The 21,569-nt window shown below is 42.3% G+C and overlaps 1 protein-coding gene across 4 annotated transcripts in view; it reads left to right on the top strand.

The window, feature by feature from the left end:
• LOC139444182 (DNA ligase 1-like) overlaps positions 1-21,569 on the top strand; it is a 61,658-nt gene that overhangs the window by 35,637 nt on the left and 4,452 nt on the right. For 3 of the 4 annotated variants that reach the window (XM_071225081.1, XM_071225082.1, XM_071225080.1), the window contains exons 2-5: positions 13,260-14,790; positions 17,099-17,529; positions 18,973-19,135; positions 20,501-20,669. In XM_071225081.1, coding sequence (XP_071081182.1) covers positions 13,344-14,790; positions 17,099-17,529; positions 18,973-19,135; positions 20,501-20,669 — 2,210 coding nt within the window. In that variant the 5' untranslated portion in view covers positions 13,260-13,343. Of the gene's footprint in view, positions 1-9,886; positions 9,980-13,259; positions 14,791-17,098; positions 17,530-18,972; positions 19,136-20,500; positions 20,670-21,569 lie in introns of those variants that run through there. The other variant, XM_071225079.1, reaches the window with a different exon arrangement.

Here is a 21,569-nt window from a genome sequence, read left to right as displayed (position 1 = left end):
CAACGAGACTATAACCAGTCTCGATTATCTGCCTAACCAGATTCCATTGGAGGTCTAAGGCAAAGCAATCTGCAAATCGACATAAGTGGTATAACAATGACAGTCATTCAGGTAATAAGTGCGGCAGAAGTACCAGCTCGTCTATAATTTGACGTTTAGCCTTCCCTGCTGCACACACCTGATAGATCAAGTTTTAATTCAATAACGAAATTGAGTGCCATCCGTCTTAGATTCCCACTGTGGTTAGCACCTACACTCGCTTCAGTATGGACTTAATGGATCACCAGCGAGTGGGTAAACAGACTATATCACGTCCTGAGGCGATCTTCCAGGCTTATTGCATGTTAGGCTCTCGTGTCCATACATCTCCTGGAGAAATTATGTCGTTGTGACACAAGCCAAACAATTAAAACGCTCAATGTTTCAAATATGTCTGAAAACAGTTCTTTTAGTACAGGTTGAAACGAGACTCGACAGGAGTGGGAACCGTCGTGAAATCTGTAAGACCAGATTGTAATCGCCATGTGGAAGATTAGATCGTGAAGCTAGGGCGGAAGTAACACGTGTTGATGGCATCCCGCTTTGGCTTATAGTTTTACGACATAACGCCTGGAATTCAACGTGTAACGGACAACGTTAGTTATCTGATATGGCGTGACGGTTCATGTCGTTCCTCCTTGCTAAGTGATCACGATGATCCTTATTAAAATCGAGGGCGGTGAGGTAGTCTAGTGGTTAAAGCGTTCGCTCGTCACGCCTGGGCGGTGGGGTAGCCTAGGGGTTAAAGCGTTCGCTCGTCACGCCGGGGCGGTGGGGTAGCCTAGTGGTTAAAGCGTTCGCTCGTCACGCCGGGGCGGTGGGGTAGCCTAGTGGTTAAAGCGTTCGCTCGTCACGCCGGGGCGGTGGGGTAGCCTAGGGGTTAAAGCGTTCGCTCGTCACGCCGGGGCGGTGGGGTAGCCTAGGGGTTAAAGCGTTCGCTCGTCACGCCGGGGCGGTGGGGTAGCCTAGTGGTTAAAGCGTTCGCTCGTCACGCCGGGGCGGTGGGGTAGCCTAGTGGTTAAAGCGTTCGCTCGTCACGCCGGGGGCGGTGGGGTACCCTAGTGGTTAAAGCGTTCGCTCTTCACGCCATAGACCCGGGTCCGATTCCCGACATGTGTACAATCTGTGAAGCCCATTTGTGTGTCCCCAGCCGTGATATTGCTGGAATATTGCTAAAAGCGGCGTAAAACCATGCTCACTCACTTATTAAAATCGTCATTTATTTCCCGATCCAGTTCTGATGAAGATTCTATACCGGTACAAAAGCCCCAAAAAAGTAAGCATGGTTGAAATGTGAGAGCCGTTTTCCACTATCTGTTACAAAAACACGAGAATTCGAGTATCTTACTCTGTTCTTATTCGTCTTGAAATAGTTCCTTTGAGTGACATTTCGAAACTGCATTGGAAAGATTAAAAGAAGCGGGCGAGCTCCAAGTTCTTTCTCCAATTCAGTGTACATTCGTACACTTTTTATCAAGTCAATGGACACAACTGGTGCCTGCTTGAGTTGATGGAGGACAAGTTGGCTAAATTTGCTGCTTATTGTCAACAACCTTAGTTAACATTGTTGCTTTTGTGCAATAAAAAAACATTGATGTATTTGGTTCACCACGCTTCTTCAAAGACTAAATTTCTTCTTGTCCATCAAGAATGCATTTCTTCGCAGTCTTATTATGCTTCAACATCAAATGTGTTTATTTTGCCCTCTTGACAGATCACGATACCATGTGTGCCTTAAAGGGTCTTCGTGCGACCGTCTTTCTCAAATCATGTTGAAAGCTGTGGTCCCTGGAGTCACTCGTCATGTGTAGTTATTTAGAGTCAGAAGTCACTTGACGTTTGTTGGTGTCACAAGTCACTTGAATTTTCGTTGGTGTCACTAGTCACGTGACGTTTGTTTAGTGGTGCCACTAGTCACGTGACGTTTGTTTAGTGGTGTCACTTGTCGCGTGCAGTTTGGTGGTGTCACTTGTCGCGTGCAGTTTGGTGGTGTCACTTGTCACGTGCAGTTTGGTGGTGTCACTTGTCACGTGCAGTTTGGTGGTGTCACTTGTCGCGTGCAGTTTGGTGGTGTCACTTGTCACGTGCAGTTTGGTGGTGTCACTTGTCACGTGCAGTTTGGTGGTGTCACTTGTCGAGTGCAGTTTGGTGGTGTCACTTGTCGCGTGCAGTTTGGTGGTGTCACTTGTCACGTGCAGTTTGGTGGTGTCACTTGTCGAGTGCAGTTTGGTGGTGTCACTTGTCGCGTGCAGTTTGGTGGTGTCACTTGTCGCGTGCAGTTTGGTGGTGTCACATGTAATTACATGGTGCCACCAGTCAGTTAGGTAGCAGTTCCGAGTTCCACTTAGGTCGTCACTGCTCCGAATGTTTGACTGTAAAGACGTAACATGGCGCGTTCCTTTGTCTAACAGTAGAAACGGAATCGAAGACAAACATTGTGCTCGGCCCATCTCAGTCCCGGCCGAAACATCATTTTAGTTCAATCAATCAATACTTTATTCATTTTGAAGGTCATATGCCAATATGTATATAAAACAATTTTCAAATTTTATACATTGTTAAACAATTACTTTGTTCTGTTATGAGCATAATATATAAACAAGCATATTGATTTTATTTTTTCATGACATTTATATTTTTTAATGTATTTAGTCTTTGGTAAATATTTAATTCTAAAAGCATTTAAAGCAGCAGTGAAGTGATATTCACCCTCTATTATCAGGGGAAACGGTTCCAAGACTACATCGGTTTGGAGAAAATGCTAGTTCTGTCTGTGAAACAAGCAGCGTTGTATTGGAAATAGGTGGTCTAGTGGATAGAGCGTCTGTCCGCAGAGTTGAACGGAGATGGTTCGATCCCAAGTCGATTCATAGCAAAGGACGTTTAAAGGTGGTAATTGTTGATGCCCTGTCCAACGCTCGCATTAAGGGGAAAAACAAGGACTGGTCGGCTCGGCGACAGTATACTGTGCCTGAGTGGGGTATTCATGTTAAACTGCGGCATGGTTTTAAAACCGACATTAGTCCGGACTAACGTACGTACGCAGGCACGCATGCACGCAAGCACACACACACACGCATGTACACACACGTCGCTATACAAGTGCCCATCGTAAACGCGTAGCGTTCGCTGTCACGCCGGAGACCCGGGCTCGATTCCCCACATGGGTGCAATGTGTGAAGCCCATTTCTAGAGTCCTCCGCTGTGATATTGCTGAAACATTGCTAAAAGCGGTGTAAACCCATACTCACTCACCAGCGTTAGAAATTGGCACTAGTCCTATAGTCCTTACCAAACTGCCCAATAGTAAGGGTATCCTAAGGACTAGTAGAATTTAGCCCATTTTAAGGGTTTTGCTATATGCTATCATTATAGGGACTAGTGGACAAAAATTGTTAGTTTCTAACCCTGCTCACTAACGTGGCAATAGGCACCACGAAACAAAGTTTTCGTCCTCTAAACCTTATAATGATAACATGTAGCAAAACCCTTAAATAGAGCAAATTTCTACTAGCCCTTGTGATACCTTAACTATTGGGCAGTTTGACATGGACTATAGGACGAGTGCCAATTTCTACCGCTGCGAGAGACCTGCGACAAGATGTGCATGAAGGGCAGATATGATCAGCACATGGACACTGGTAGAATGGAAACCTACTCAAGACCTACATCAGTAGATAATAAGGCGACAGATACAAAGCCACGAGCCGGTGCAGCGCGACAGGTTAATACCCAGATAACCACCATTACACAAGTGACGCAACACACAAACGCCATGTCAAATTCCACTCGCTTACCGTCCCTCCGCGTCTAGCATTACGTCAATGCAATCCGATTGCATTCAATGGTAACATTGTGACGTGATTCTATGTCATATTCTGTTTGTTCCGCGTTGTACATACAATGCCCTACTAAGTAGGGATTAGGCGATCGTCTCGCGGCCACTCCATGGCGTTGACTCAAACACGGAAGTGTTCAAGAGGTGGTTGTAAATGATCTTTTTTGGTGCCCTTCTATGGAAACATAGATACATTGACCCATGTAGAGCATCCCTATTTGATCGTGATTCAGACGCACATGCCTATGATATAGTCGGAAACGCACACTGGGCTCTGCTTTTAGCACAGATGTCTTATGATCTAGGAAAGTCTTTTGTCGCTTCTATTTCTATAATACAATCACTGGATTGAATGGTCCAGACTCGATTATTTACAGATCGCCGTTATATAGCTGGAATATTGCTGGGTGCGGCTTTTAACAACACAAACACATTAGATTATATATAATTATATAAGTAAGTATTGTTTGATCTGTTACGGATATAAGTTGAAAGAACGGCGGAAAAGAAGTGGTTGTCCGAATGACATGTCTTTTATGACCATCGTGTACATGTGTTTATACTGCCGTCGGCTGTTTTGCAATCCCTTTACGGTGTTCGTGGAGGAAGCAGTGTTTACGGTATCTGTGTTTGAGTAATGGAACGACTTTCTATCTTTTGTAGTTGCTATGTGAGAGGGGAGAAGGAGCAGCTAGAAGCGTTCGTATGTAAACTATGTATGACATGTAGGTGTATGAAAATGTGAAATTATTCATTGAGTATTCAAATATGAAGGTATATAGTAAATAGAGAGAATAACCAGTCTCGATTATCCGCCGAAACAGATTCCATTGGGCGTAAAAGGAAATTAGCGGTGAAAATTATATGAAAATATGAAGGATTCAAATATGAAGCTATATATTAAGCATGGCAATATGTGGACAGAAACTGCAGTATTTGAATATGAAACTATTTATTAAGTATTTAAATATGAAGATATATATTAAGCATGACAAAATGTATAAGAATGCAAGTATGAAACTATACAGTATTCAAAGATGCATAAATAGTAAGTTTGATCATATGAAGCATATTGACAATAGTAAGGGCTATACAAGTTATGCAAATTTCAAGTGAATATTAAGTATGATAAGGTGTAGGCATATGCTTAATTATCGATTTATATACAATATGTATGTATTTAGTAGTATTCAAATATGAAGATACATATTAAACATGGCTTTATGTAAATTTACTAAATATGTAATGGAATGAGTAAGTGAGTGAGTGAGTTTGGTTTAACGCCGCTTTTAACAGTATTCCAGTTATATCACGGCGTGTCAGCTTAATGTGGGAGGAAAGCCCGAAGTGATGCAGGTCTCAGACGTTTACCACTTCAGTGAAACCCACGAGCACGAGTATGGTGCTGGCAAACCTAGAAACGTAATGGGGGCGAACCGGGATTCGAACCCACAATCATAGGTTTCAGGCGTGCCCAAGAGACGCAACACTGCACAGCGAATCGACTTGGCCACGCGTGCCCCATGTAATGGAATCATTATTATTACCCACGTGGTGAAGATACAGGTGGTAAGATACTAAATCCGTATGTCACAAGTGTGTCGTACAAGGTTGACATTGTTTTATTCGTTTTGATTGGATAACCGTGACCTCTGTCACACCGGGGCTACTTTTTTCATTCATAAAAAAAAAACGCGAGACGCCATTCATATTGCGACTACAAGGCAGAACTGAAGCAATCTCATGAGAGCGAGAGATGTTTACAAACACTTTATTAAACCAAACAAGATAGTCACACGCATCAAAATGCGGTTTACACTCTATGTAGGTTATGCATAGAGCTACAGACATTATATAATCGAGCTATATCCATTTACAATGTACGACTACCGATCGAGGGTCCCCATGAGCGTGACGCACCCGACCAGTTACGCAACTTTCAATTTGATTTAACGTAAATGGATAAGCTTGGTGAAATGAAGTCAGTTTAAACTATCTGGTCAGATATCTAGACCTACTTGGAATGATCCGGTTGTGCCATCAGTGTCCCTTTCGTTCGAAACGTATTTTGTGGCACTGTTTCGGGAGTTGTATCTTCACGACAGCACTACCGGATCACTCAAAGTGAACATTTCCGATACAAATCATTCGAAAACTCCGTAGAAGTTTGTTTTCTGATTATGTGGCCCAAAGTATCCCAAATGTGAACAATAACATTCCCCATCTCTAGCGTAAAACGCTGTGAGTAGATCACGGTTGTCTTTTCTTATTCCGGTGGTGATCTTGCCCCTCGTTCGAAGCTGTCACTCACATGCAAACAGATTTGAGTTTGTTGATTTTCACGTCTTCAGTATAGGATGATACAGTTAACATGAATGTCTTTCACGAACACTCTAATTTCCCTCTTCCAAAATGGTACGGACATGATATAAATTCAGGTGATAGATCAAGGAAACCGAACCATTTTGATTGCACAGCCGGGACCCCGGCATTGTAAAATCTGGTTGTTACTGACCTAGGGCGGTCGGTAAGCCTTGTGGTTAAAGCGTTCGCTCGTCGCGCCGAAGACCCGGGTTCGATTCCCGACATGGGTACAATGTGTGAAGCCCATTTCTGGTGTCCCCCGCCGTGATATTGCTGGAATATTGCTAAAAGCGGCGTAAAACCATACTCACTGTTACTGACCTAATTTGAGGCGGTATACCGTTAGTAACAGCCATCTTGGATTTTCCAACATCCACGTCACATATTTCACATGAAAATTCTGGTACAGAAATTCGTTATTCGACACAGTTTTGTGTTTTAATATTATCAATTGTGATGTGCAAAGACATTTATTTTAAAACCACGCCTCACCCAATAGTAAACCTAATATGACACCGTATACGGCAACTAAAGACACCGTGACCAATAATACACTGTAAAATAAGACAGTATGTATGTACTTAGTATTATTTGCATATAAGGCATGTCAATATATAGATAAATACTTAGTATGTCGATACGAAGGTATGTATTGTCATAGCGACCATTACTTAATTGCCATTACTTACACCGATATCCTAATCCCCAGATGGGCGCCATATGTTGATCCTTGTCTCATTCGGTACATTTATCGTCAACCATCCAGAACGAGATGTGCAACTATGTCATTCGTCATTGTTTGTATTGTTTTTATTCATCATGACAGAGAGGTTAGTTGAAATGGGGTTTAACGATTTGTGCACTTATATAGCGACGTGCAGGCACGTGTGTTTGTGACTGCTTGTATTAGTCCGGATTGATGCCGATTTATTGTGCTAGCCCACTGAGATACCATGCCGCAGTTTAACATGAATACCCCACTCAGACACAGTATACCGACTCCGAGCCGACAACACCTTGTTTAGCCCCTTTATGCCGAGCGCCAGACAAGGTAACAACAAATACCATCTTTTAACGTCTTTTGCATGACGCACCCGGGGATCGAACCCCGGACCTTCGGTATCCGGGCGGACGCTCTACCACTGGACCACGGAGGCGGTCCATCAAGAGTCAGCGGAGGTCTACCCTTTAACCTAACTAGTGTGGACGTATTCGAGCAGCTGTTACTGTGATAACCTGGCATTGATAGTTTTCTTCTACAATGTAACAATTGTAAAAACTAATACAACTGTATTACATAGTTTTTTGATAATGTCTGTTCCGATCAAGAACCGTTCAACGAAGTCTGAACAAGGAAATTATTACCAACGCTTGTGTGTTTGATTTGTAGATGTATAGCACTATATATATATATATATATATATATATATGTATATATATATATATATATGTATGTATGTATGTATGTATGTATGTATGTATGTATGTATGTATGCTGAGAGGTCGATATATGCTCGATTTATGCTGATATATAGAATTATGCTTCGTTGTTTGTTTGTTGTTTAACGCCGCATTCAGCAATATTCTATCTATATGACGGCGGTCTGTAAATAATCGAGTCTGGACTAGACAATCCAGCGATTGACATCATGAGCATCGATCTATGCTACGTACAATATGCAAACTTATAGTAATCATGTCAGTGTATTCGTATTTGTGGGGTTTTTTTTCATTAAGTTTGATTATTATTGTTTCAACAAATGTCGCTCGCAAAATTTCGAAATGACTTTGGGGCAACAATTAAGTGAGTGAGTTAAATTTTTCAGTCACTTCGAAAATATATCAGCCATAGTGTCATATAAAGAGACAAACATATACTAACGAGTGTATACTCACTGTTTTATTGCAGTAGAGAACATGAACAGTATCTATAAACACCAACGTGCGTTATGGGAGACAGTCGCCTCATTATTTCTTAGAACGTTAAGAGTACTTTGTGCCGCTCAATCGGTCAAATATTTCGGTCCGAAGAAAATAGCGTTTTCATTGCATTGCTTATTTTCTCATATCGTCGAACACCCATTCTTGTCACGAACACCCCTTCTTGTCACGAACACCCCTTCTTGTCTCGAACACCCCTTCTTGTCACGAACACCCCTTCTTGTCACGAACACCCATTCTTGTCTCGAACACCCCTTCTTGTCACGAACATCCCTTCTTGTCACGAACACCCCTTCTTGTCACGAACACTCCCTTCTTGTCACGAACACCCCTTCTTGTCACGAACACCCCTTCTTGTCACGAACACCCCTTCTTGTCACGAACACCCCTTCTTGTCCCGAACACTCCCTTCTTGTCACGAACACCCCTTCTCGTCACTTTTCTGCAGTGAATTCTTCCCGTGTTTAGGAAAGCAAACACGTAAGGCGAACTAGCATGCTTTGCTCCGAAGATTCTCTAGAAGGATATTAGACGAATTGTTTGGAATGATTATGTTTGCATATTGCAAGAAAGCAATCGGACTTGCAACTGGACAGGCACATCAGTCGGCCGTATGATCTGTGAGTGAGTATGGTTTGAGGCTGCTTTTAGCAATATTCCAGCAATATCACGGCGTGGGACACCAGAAATGAGCTTCAAACATTGCACCCGTGTCGGGACTCGAACCCGGGTCTTCGGCGTGACTAGCAAACTCTTTAACCACTAGGCTACCCCACCGCCCCAGTATGATCTGTAGGTCGGCACTACAATGTGGTCGATAATACTCGATATTCAGACAAGATAAATCTGTTTCACTTGTAAGAATGTCTACTTTCCGTAAGAAACAACTAACTTATTCTTGTTACAGTCGTCCGGTGATGGTTCCTAATGTCGGGGTTAATACAAGGCCGGGACTGATTGGACCATACAGATCCTAATTAAAGGGTCGTTGTTCTACTGTGTGATTAGACTAACACTATTTCAAAATAACTACAATGATAGATCATGTGTTAGACCAATAATTGCCACGTTGTTGCCGACGTGGCTTCCGTTGTGGACATTTACATTTAAACATGCATACATGTGTGCGTCATGACATATGGTCATATTAATCGAGTTTTCAACGGTTGCATCATTTACGTCATGAAAATATATTTGAATAATTAAGCGGTAAATACTTCCGTGGTACGTTTATTAATAAACTGTTGATTCTGAGATAGTGTGTATTTTCACACATTCGGGTTTTCAGCTCCTTTCCTCGACGTACACGCGTTTTTTCTTTCGCGGGTGATAATTCATCAATATTGCTTCGGTTCCTTTAATTAAAAAAGACACAATCACAATTAAATTATCAATGAATAAGCCGCTTGATATACGAGAGAAATGTATTCACTCAATATTGCAGGCTTTATGGTCTGCCACCAATAAAAGTCGTCATGATTAAAATACCAAACCCTACACGAAGGAAGAAATTAATGCCTAAAGCCGTGTGAGCTCTTATTGTGTAATGCATGGTTGGTTTTCCTTTGTATTTGGGGACGAGTAAGGTTATTTAGACGGAGTATGATGCATAATTATACAGGCAGATGCTTGCGACCGCATTGCTTTCCGCGAACTAAACTACCTGACAGCGCGCCCTCTACCGGCCAGCCGAAGCTCGTCACGTCAAGCCTCGGAAAGATGGCGACCGAAGCTCGGAAACACGGAGGCAAGGCAAGCCCAGTTGTCGCTGCGTGTGCGAACAAGGCGAAAGATCAGGTATCAAAATTATTATATACCGTATCTATGAACATTTACGAAGATGACTATGTCTTGTTGGGAGAGATCAGATAAGGATATCGCGGTGAATTACCAGAAATAAGTTAGTCGAGTGAAAAAATTCGTGCAAATTTCTCTCAATTTCCGAAGGGGTCTGAAGTATTTTGTCGCATATCTCGAGATCCGTGAGTGAACTAGACTAACCATAATATATATCTCATTCTAGAGTGTTTATTTTTGACGAAGGCAACACATATAAGTGGATATCGGTCTTCACAAAAGCGTACTAAACGTTTTCTAGGCATGTATTTTGCGATGTCGGCCGACAGCCTATATGGGAATCTGGTTGTTCGTCTGTATGTATGCTGCGGTAGTCAGTCCAGAAGAGCGCACTGCCAGTTACGATCCTATATGAGTTTGTCTGAATAGCATTCGTATACAACTACATCTGTCACCTAATTTACCACCTGTGTCACAACAATTTCATATTTTATCTAAAAAAACTTAATTTCTAAAATTACGTATTGGTTTTGAGTATTTGCAAGCTGTTCAATTAAAACCAACTAAGTGCAGTAGCTTGTACCTTATTGTAAATATAATGTGAAGCTTGAAAAGGTTATGATTCTGAAAATAGTTTTCTTGAAAGGTTTCACACCTCCTTGTATTAATTATTGAAATCATAAATTGTTAAGTTAACATGGCTTCCTGAATGGTCACAGTATAATATTTGAGTATATAACACTGAGACCTTATACACACATATACTGTATTTTTTAATTATTTAGATAATAAAGTATTAACTTAACATAGCTGCCTGAAAGGTAAAAATATATAAATAAATTAGTTTAGCATATTATACTGAGACCTTATACCCATTTATACTGGGACACTGTCACTTTTGACTCTAATATGTAGAGTTGCTATGTAGTAAGGAAAACTGCACAATATATATATGTATGTATGTTTAGTACTGTAGGAACTGTCTAAATGGACCAGGATCTCTCTAATATCCTAAAAATCAGATAAAGTTTCTTGTAAAAATATGTTAAGTTTGTAAATGGATTTATTGGATAATATGAAAATACTCCATTTACCAGTCTGCTATGCTTTCAATACACATTCCACAAGAGGATAGTGTTCAGTGACAACATGCATCTAGCTGACCTGCCCGTGGATATGTGTGTTCGTGCGGGTTCATTATGGTAGTACTATGCGGTAGTAGTGAAGTAAGTTTCTATCTGGTGGACATTTGTAAGTAGGCTATAAAGTTGTTTGCACAGACTGAGACTAGAGTGTTATCTCTGTGAGGGCAGGCTGGGGGCGTGGTCCCTGTGCACAGTGAAGTATGGAGGCTTGGGTCCACTCAGCTGTATGGTGTGCAGGTAAACCCCTGATCTCTATCTACATGTGCAAGCAGTAGGTCAGGGCTTTACCTGTTCCTCTGAATGAATACTATGTGAATGTGCAGACAATGCACCTGCAGTATAGGAATTTGTTATGCAGTCTTGAGGAATGTTCTGCCTGTTTTCTTGGTTGAGAGACCCCGTGAGGTTGTCGTGAAGTACATGCTTGTTTAAGAGTTGCCAGGTCATTGCCATTGGGTGGTCAGCCTCTGACCTGTCAGGTCCTGTGTCAATCCTGCCCTGACAGCACCACATGCTTGTTGTGAGAGACATTTTTAGTCCACTAGTCCTTATAATGATAACATACAGCAAGACCCTTAAAAAGGGCAAATTTCTGCTAGTCCTTATGAACCTCAACAACTGGGCAGTTTGGTAAGGACTATAGGACGAGTGCCAATTTCTATTGCTGGAAAAGTGGATTGAGTGTTGGTCAGTGTCTGACCTGGTAGATCCTGTGTCAATCATGGCATGACATTGGCACCACATGCTTGTTGTAAGAGTTGAGTGAAATGAGTATTGGTCAGTGACTGACCTAGCTGAAAGTGTGTAATTGGGCCTCATTGTCATGGATTGTTCAACTCTCTGTACTGTTCCTTTTTTGAAGTGTTAGAACTGCACTCAAGACAATCTTTCATGTCAGTCAATACCATATACTTTTCGATTATTGTAATTTTCTATCTGTGGTGGAAAAAACTTGTAAAAGTGATACTTTTCCCCACATCCCTTCAAAACATAATTGTAAGGCATGATCAACACTCACTCTCTTCTGGCTCCTTGTATAGTCTACCCATGAAGATTCCGGGGTAGAATAGGTCTTCAGCAACCCATGCTTGCCGTAATAGGCGACTATGCCTGTCGTAAAAGGCGACTAACGGGATCTGGTGGTCAGGCTCGCTGACTTGGTTGATGCTTGTCATCGATCCCTATTGCGGGGATCGATGCTCATGATGTCAATCACTGGATTGTCTGGTCAAGACTCAATTATTTCACAGACCGCCGTCATATAGCTGGAATATTGCTGAGTGCAGTGTTAAACAACAAATCAACCAACCAACCAACCTTGTATAGTCAGAGCTGAGTACTGCTTAGCGCCGAGTTGTAGAGACACATCACCATGAGTATGTGACTGAATGTTGTTTCCTGCCGCTGACCGCAGTGTTCCCGCCCTGTTAGGGGCCCTCCAGGTAATCAAACTTGGACCCAACAAACCAGTTATTATGCTGCTCATCAAGACGAGGCCATGGACACTGTTCTGCAGGATTACAATGTTTTACCTCATGTTTATCCTGCAACAAATACTTAAACATGATAATGGGGGCTCTGAGTAGCCTAGAGATTAAGGCGTTCTTTCGTCACTGGTCTTTTCGGTTCCCCACATGGGTATAATGTGTGAAGCCCATTTCTGGTTTTCCCCACTGTGATGTTGCTGAAATATTGCGACAAGCGGCGTAAAACAATACTCACTCACTCGCTAATGAAGACAATGAATTGTTCTAAACTGACCAAAAATTAAGGAACACAAATGAAATGATTTTCTGTACAACTGCATTCATCATGTCTTACCTAGAGAGAAGTACTTTTAACATTGATCAATAAGTGCTCTCCCTGTCCCTATTAGAGTGAGTGAGGTGGGTTTTACACCGCTTTTAGCAATATTCCAACAATATCACGGGAGGGGACAACAGAAATTGGCTTCACACATTGTACCCATGTGGGGAATCAAACCCGAGTCTTCACGTGGCGAGCAAATGCTTTAACCACTAGGCTACCCCACTAATACCTGTACCATTAGAACCACTAAGGACAGATTAAGTGTCCACAGTAGCTTATTCGACTCTCCCCAAAATTGAATTCATGGAGACTTGTTTTTGTTTCAGAATCTGAAGAAATATAAACAGGCACACAGCATTGGATCTCGCAAGCTGCGCGAGAAGTTTGTATCATATAACGACACATATCCGATGTATGAGTCAGTAATTCAGGTGTACCTGGAGACTAACAAAGACACTCTCATGTCCAAACAAGACCACAAGGCCAAGAAACGCAAGCACGATGAGATGAAAGAACCCAACAACAACGTGGTTGTCAAACCAGACAAGAAACAAGGAAAGAAGGAAAAGACGGAGAAAAAAATCAAATTAGAGAAAAAAGATAAGATGGGTTCCAGTTGCAACGATTCTAATTCTGGCAAAAATACAGAAAAGTCTGTGTCATTTGCTAACACAGTGAGCAAGGAGACATCAAAGACCAAGAAGATGAAAGTTAAAGTGAAGAAGCCCAAGAAAGAGTTTAATGTGTATCAGTTCATGCGACTGAAGCGAGAGGCGAGTCTCAATGCCTCTGCCAGAGTCAATATCATGTTTGAAAAACTTCCTGCTACTCCAAAGAAAGCTAAACAGAATAAGGAAGAGTCCAATGCTCAGTCCAGTGATAAATCGGGGAGGGACAAGACGGGGCCCAAAGATAAATCCACAAAGGACAAAGCATGCAAATCAGTCAAGGAGAAGGATAAATCCTGTAAAGAAAAAGTTGAGGATGTGAAGAAACAACGAGAGGAGATTATCAAGCATAGGAAGGTAAAAATTGAAGAAAAGAAGAAAAATGCCAAATTGGATAAAAATAAAAATAAGATTGATTCCAAAGGAAAGACTTTGAAAAAAATTAGGAAATTATTACCAAAATGTAAAGCTAAAGACAAAACCACAGATAAAAAATCAAATATTAAAAAGAAAAAGGACAAGAAAGATGATTTAAAAAAAAGAATGAAAGATAAAATGAACTTGGTTGGAAAAACTGGCAAAAGAATAGCCAATCTAAACGCAAAGGCATTGATGGCTGCCACAAAGGATGTGAGGCCGAGTTTGGAACGTGCTGCTCGGATAGACCGCTTTTGTGTTTCATGGAAACGAGTATCAATAGCGAGCAAGCATCACCCTGTAGCTCGGTGGGTGGATGGGCTGGGCTCCACCGTGTGCTGTACAACTCAAGCCAGTGTTTGCATCTCCAAGAAAGAACAACAGATTTGTGAGGAATCTAAGACGACCACAACCACTGTGATGACAGCCATCCAGAAACCATCGACAATACCGGAATCCGAGACAATCAGTGACGACCGCCCATCCAGTGTTGTGGACGTGGTAGGAGCGCACACTCCAGTGAAACCCTTGTCTCGGACACCACACTGCCTCACGCCCATGTTCTCATCCAGTCACAACTGTGTTCCACCGTGTAATGGTTTCTCATGTGGGTCTGGTTCGGAGAGGTTTGTCACCGCGGGGCAGTACCAGTCCTTGACCCTCGGAGGTATTGGGAGTCTCAGTAGCATTCAGATGATGTCGTACAACCACCAGTCTCCCTACAGGAGCGCATTCAGTGTGCCATTCAACCACGCAACTATTCCATCTTACAGTGAGTATGATAGTGCTACTTAGTATTTGTTTGTTTCTTGTTTAACGTCGTACTCAGCTATGTGATGGCGGTCTGTAAATAATCAAGCCTGGACCAGACAATCCAGTGACTGACATCATGAGTATCTATCTACACAAATGGTATGATGACATGCATCAATCAAGTCTGACCATACTCACCTATGCATGTCGTAAGTGATGGAGATTAACCAAGAAAGTCTCCTAGCCCGAATATTGATGACATACCCTCCCTCTGATGAGCAATACCCTCCAAAATGTTTGAAATTCTTCTAGCCCTTATTAGACCTTTAACATTAACAAATCTGGTCCAGGCTTGCATACTAGTGGACACTGTCCCTGTGGATCTGGGTTCAGGTTCAGTGACTTGTAGGGTTAAACACCGTACAACTAGTTCGCGCCTCATTTTGGACTATGGTCTAGCTAATATAACTAGATTTTGTCGGAAAACTACTGGACCCTATATATTTTCACTTGCCTTGGACTAACGGACTCGTAGCCATGTCTGTCTCTGACCTGGTTGCACATCATTGAAGCCAGATAACATGGGATGTTGCTCATTATATAAACCACTGTTTTTTCTCAACCAAACACGATAATTACAGACAGCTGTGATACTGCTGAAATATTGCTGTCTGCAGGGTTAAACAGGAAACAAAACAAAACGTAATTGTGTGAAGATAAATGAAAGCTGTAGCTACGAAAGGGTAAATATGACTGTCATGCGAGACAATCGCAGGTTAGAGACTTGACCGACAGCATCTCCTTGTACCAGGACCCGTGAAGATCTGGGGTAGAATAGGTCTTCAGCAACCAAATCTTGCCGTGAAAGGCAACTATGCTTGCCGTAAGAGGCGACTAATGGGATCGGGTGGCCAGGCTCGCTGACTTGGTTGATGCATGTCATCGATCCCAATTGAATGGATCAAATTAATGCTCATGATATCAATCACTGGATTGTCTGGTTCAGACTTGATTATGTACAGACCGCCGTCATATAGCTGGAATATTGCTTAGTGCGGCGTTAAACAACAAACCAACCAACCAACATGAACCCAGAGTGACATGAATCGATGCTCATGCTTTCACTCACTGGTTTGCCTGTGTTGGTCTTATAATGTATATACAGGTCCTTATTCTATTGCTGAATTATTGCTGGCTGCAGTGTTGAACAACTTTCACTCACTTTTTCACTTGAACATTAATGTTGTTGTTCTCCAAAATCAATAATTGTCTTATTCAGTTTGTCGCTATGTAAGTTCAACTATTTGGAACCTGATAGTTATACCCCATTTCACCTCAGCTAAATCAGTTCACTATTTAATAACAATCCTATTGATTAGATGATTACTGTTACATGTATTAATGAACTGCATTATATTGATTAAGCCTTCACTGAAAAGTCCATATCACATGACGTCACATTTCTTCAGTGTTGAGAAAAACAAGATGTGACGTCATCTATTGTTAATGACGTGATTTTTTTCGTTTTCTCTCTTAAAATGTCAATGAGTTCTAGAATAACTTACCTGAAACCCGAAATTGCGGATTATCAGTCCCTTGTGAATGAATACTGTAGATCTGTTCTTTTTCAGAGCATAATACAGGATTAGAAATTGGCACTGGTCCTATGGTCCTTGCCAAACTGCCTAATAGTTAGGGTATATTAAGGACTAGTAGAAATTTACCCTTTTCATTAGACCGCCTCCATGGTTGAGTGGCAGATCGTCTGCCCAGAGCGCGGAATGTCCCCGGCCGCACCATACCAAAAGTCGTTAAAAGATGGTACTTGTTGTTACCCTGTCTGGTGCTCTGCATTTAGAGGCTAAAACAAGGACTGGTCGGCTCTGTGTCAGTATACTGTGTCTGAGTGGGGTATTCATGTTAAACTGCGGCATGGTATCTCAGTGAGCTAGCACTATAAATCGGCATCAGTCCGGACTAGTACAAGCAGCCACACAAACACACACGTACATGCACGTCGCTATATAAGTGCAATAATCTTGGACGCAACGTTAAACCCCATTTCACCTCACCTCACTCTTTTCATTAAGGGTTTTTGCTATATGTTATTGTAAGGACTAGTTGCTGATCAGGTTGATGTAGTGCAGGGTTGCAGCGTTAGAAATTGCCAAACTGCCCAATTGTTAAGGTATCATAAGGACTAGTAGAAATTTGCCATTTTTAAGTGTTTTGCTGTATGTTATCATTATAAGGACTAGTGGACTGAGAATGTTAGTTTCTACCACAGGGTTGTACATGTTGTATGTTGATTGTGTGTGGAATTGCAGGTTACTACGGTGGAGGATTCTACCAGCCAAACCCGCCGGTGCTGCACCAGTCTATCGACCCCTGCTTGCTGCCCCACCATCTCCCCGTCCCCGTCCCCCACGCACAGGTGAAGGTCCTCATCCACAACCCCGACAACTCCCACGACTGTGCGTTCTCCAGCTACACCAAACACGACAAGGAAATCCCCGAGGATGCCGCTGGTGGGAACTCCGTCAGCAAGAAGCCAAAAGGAGACAACAAATCCAAGCCAGAAAACCCCAAGCCAAAGAAGAAGGTGGAGAGGAGGCGCAGCAAGAGTCCCAAGGATGACGGGGTGGAGAAGAAGGGCGGAAGTAAAGTAGTTCCGGCAGCCGTGCAGCGACAGATTTCTTCACCCCCGCACAGCTGGAGGTGGTCAGGGGAGTCGGAGATGAAAGTGGTACCAAGTCTGGTGAGTTTGATGCCGAAGATAGAGGCGTTTCATGGTTGGGTTCTAAACTTTTCAGAGCCCTGCTCTGTGGCTACACGACCTCAGGTTAGGCCCCTTTGCAGCATCCTCATCCTTTAGTTGTAGGCCAGTATATTTGGAGAAGGTTAGGAACTTTAAAAAGGAGCAAGCCCTGCTGGCGACCATTTTCCCAAGGCAAGCGTGTCCACTAACCTATATCAAAGCTTAGTTTCTACCCTTGCCACATCAAGGCCACTTTTCTAGGCTCAACCCTGGCGCCACCTCATGTAGATCATGAGTTGTGCCCCTTGTAATGAAACGTGATATCCAATCAGTTCACTGTTCTTATCTCGTATAGCTTCACAAAGATGGCGACTACCATAGGCTACGACCTAGTTGATTAGATAATGAAATAATTCAAGATTTCATCCCGGACACAAAAACATTGGCAATCGTTGAGGAGGAGGGGAGCTTAAAAGATGAAAAAGACATTTGTGTCAAAAAAGACAGGCAGCGGTAAATCACTTTCATACGAAGGTGTACCAGTCGTGGATGTTGATTTTGTGAAACGTTTTCTCATTGGACTATCAATCTATGAAATACTCCAGTCATATTTAGCACAGGAAAGTGGGCTTGATGCAGCAAGGGTGGAAACAAGACTTTGATAAAAGGCGAGTGGAAGCTCTTGCCTCGGGAGTATGGCTGGCTACATACGAATTTGTTGTTGAATCTACCCCTGGTGCATGTGTAATGGGGCACATCCTGTGTCCAGAACACAGGTCACAAATCAAGTTAAACAACTATTCTCACTGAAAGTAAGATGGATGAGAGACTGTGTTCAGCTAGCTCGACCCTGTTTGTTTAACGCAGCACTCACCAATATTCCAGCTATATGATGGTAGTCTGTAAAATAATCGAATCTGGACCAGACAATCAAGTGATTGACATCATGAGCATCAATCCACACAATTGGGATTGATGACATGCATTAACCAAGTCAGTGAGCCTGACTACCCGATCCTGTTAGTCGCCTCTTATGACAAGCATAGTCGCCTTTTACGGTAAGAATGGGGTGCTGAAGACCTATTCTACCCCGGAATATTCACGGGTCTCGGTTCTGCCCGACACTGAAACATGTCACATGTGATGTCTCCTAATGATAGAAGTTTTCTTTGAAATATGCCTCTGTTCTCCAAGAGGTATCTGGTAGTATGAGATGGTAATGTGTTGTAAGCCTTCTAACACCCCACGTGGCAGCTTGGGCTGTATAATCCCCAGGGAGTTGAGAATGAAATTCAATTGCAAACTGATCCACTGACCGGAGTAATAATAATGCAGCACTTGGAGCATGCTTTAATGGATAGATTGGCACAATATTGATAGATATTATCATGTATATTATATCCCATGTTGTGGGTATTTCAGGGCATGTGTTGTGTGTTTCAGGGGGACACCCCACCGGTGAAGCGGAAGAGCTACCCAGCCATACAACACAGCAGTGGAGATATAATCCGAGTGAGGGACTGTGTGCTACTCCGGTCTGGACCAAGAAAGAAAGACATTCCATTTGTAGCCAAAGTTTCTGCGCTTTGGGAACATCCTGATGACAGTCAGTATCTGTTCTCATTTTTACTGCATCCTCGGGAGCAACACATGTTTTGCTAGTGCATTCAAACTCATATTTCTGCATCTTACAACACAACCTATTCAATTGTTTGATGTCAGATACATGTCTAAATTTGTTTGGGGTGGTATGGATGGCCCAGTCGTCTAAAGCGCCGCGATTCGCTGCGCAGAGTTGAGACCCTTGGCCATGCCGTTAAACCTATGATTGTGGGTTCGAATCCCGGTTTGCCCCGATTATGTTTCTAGGTTTGTCAGCACCATACCCGTGCTTGTGGGTTTCACCGAAGTGTTAAAAGTCCGAGACCTGCATCACTTTGGGCTTTCCTCCCACATTAAGCTCACATGCTGTGATATAACTGGAATACTGTTAAAAGCGGCGTTAAACCCAACTCACTCACTCACTTAATTTGTTTTGGAATAGGAAGGTTAAACAGATGTACAAGTCTTCCATCCCGTAATGTAATATCTGTAGGGTCTTCTCTGTTCAAAACAATAAATTACAGCTCTTGTCCTGAACTAGCCATGCGTGCGGACTGTACAAAAGAGCTTATTTTTCTTACGTTCATTCGTAATGTAATAAAAGAATAATTTCAAAATCTTTAAGCATACATGCATTCATCAGACATCATGTCTAGAAACTGCAAATATTACATACACAGTTATGAGTCTCAAAATGAGTCCAAATGTTTGATGTCATGTATCTTTGTAATAAATATGAATTGGAGCTTGTGAATTGTATTTCTGTGTTCCGAAGATGCAGTAGTTTTAAAATATAATGAAAAGTCAAAATGTTATATTTCACCCATAGGGACCCTGATCTCATGGTTGGTCACAATTCTCTTCGAGATTTCAGTTCAGTTTTAAAGGGATGGGGAGTATCTGGTGACCTTGGAATCAAGCTTGTTATCCCTATAGGCCTCAAAATCTGTTGAATGTAGATACCCGGTAGTTCTTTGTAGATTGCAGAGTCGCGTCCCTTGGGCACGCCAGAAACCTATGAATGTGGATTCGAATCCCGTATCGCCCTGATTATGTTTCTAGGTTTGTCAGCACCATACCCGTACTCGTGGGTTTCACCGAAGTGGTAAACGTCTCAGACCTGCACCCCTTTGGGCTTTCCTCCCACATTAAGCTGACACGCCGTGATATAATTGGAATACTGTAAAAAGCGGCGTTAAACCCAACTCACTCACTCACTCACTCTTTGTAGATTGACCGTCATCTTTCAGCTTGCTTGTCTGTAATGGTATTTTGTTATAAATGTTTCAATGAATTTGAAGGTAACAAATTATGCGTTAAATTAAAAGTTTGAGATGATTTTGTCACTGATGCGTATCCATGGTTACAGATGAGATGATGATGAGCTTACTGTGGTACTACCGTCCTGAACACACGGAGATTGGCCGTAAGCCACACCATGTCGACTGTGAAGTGTTCGCTTCCAAGCACAAGGACGAGAACAGTGTGGCCTGCATAGACGACAAGGGCTATGTGCTCACCTTTAATGAGTATTGCAGGTAGGTGCAAACTTCTCCTGAAACAATGTGATCTGTAAAGATCCAGGTTAGAATAGGTCTTCAGCACCCATGCTTGTCTCAAGAACTGACTTACTGGATCAGGTGGTCAGACACACTGACTTGGTTGATTCATGTCATCGTATCCCAAGTGCGTCAATCGATGCTCATGATATCAATCACAGGTTTGTCTGGTCGGGACTCAATTATTTACTGACCGCTGTCATGTAGCTGAAATATTCCTGAGTGCAGCGTTAAACAACAAACAAAGATATAACAACTATACTGATGCAAACAGAATCCACTTGATAGGTTCCTGATGCGTAACAAAAGATTATCCTGCCATAAATCAACATTTCAATAAATCCATAGCTTATTGCCTTTTTATGATCTGATCAGTGTTTAAAATGTAAACATTGTCTGGATGCCATCAGGACCCATATACTTTAGCTGCAGGTCCTGACCAAACTCTTCAGGCCCTCATTTAAAAATAAATGCAGCTTATTGTGACATAAATCGACACGTAAATTTACCGCAGCCCATAAGTCAGTATACAGTGTCTGAGTGGGATATTTATGTTAAATTGCAGCATGGTATCCCAATGTGCTAGCACTATAAAATCGGCATAAGCCCTAATACAAATGCACGCACTTCGGCACACACACACCGCTATATAAGTGCAGTAATCTTGAAGGCGACGTTAAACCCCATTTCACATCACCTTACCTACTACTAGAGTTATCTCCCTTTTATTGTGTCAACTTTCCATCAAGCTGTCAAATTTTTCGACTGTGTTAACATATTTATAACTATTGTAACATTTTGTATAGAGTCAAACATGTCATCAGCACCAGACCAATGTTAGTTTTCACAGAAGGAGTAGCTTGCTTCACATCTGGTTTC

Source organism: Haliotis cracherodii, unplaced genomic scaffold, assembly GCF_022045235.1.
Source record: "Haliotis cracherodii isolate W230 unplaced genomic scaffold, xgHalCrac1.p SCAF_5, whole genome shotgun sequence".
In the NCBI taxonomy this organism is placed as follows: Eukaryota; Metazoa; Mollusca; class Gastropoda; order Lepetellida; family Haliotidae; genus Haliotis; species Haliotis cracherodii.
This window is presented reverse-complemented; position numbering and strand designations above follow the sequence as displayed.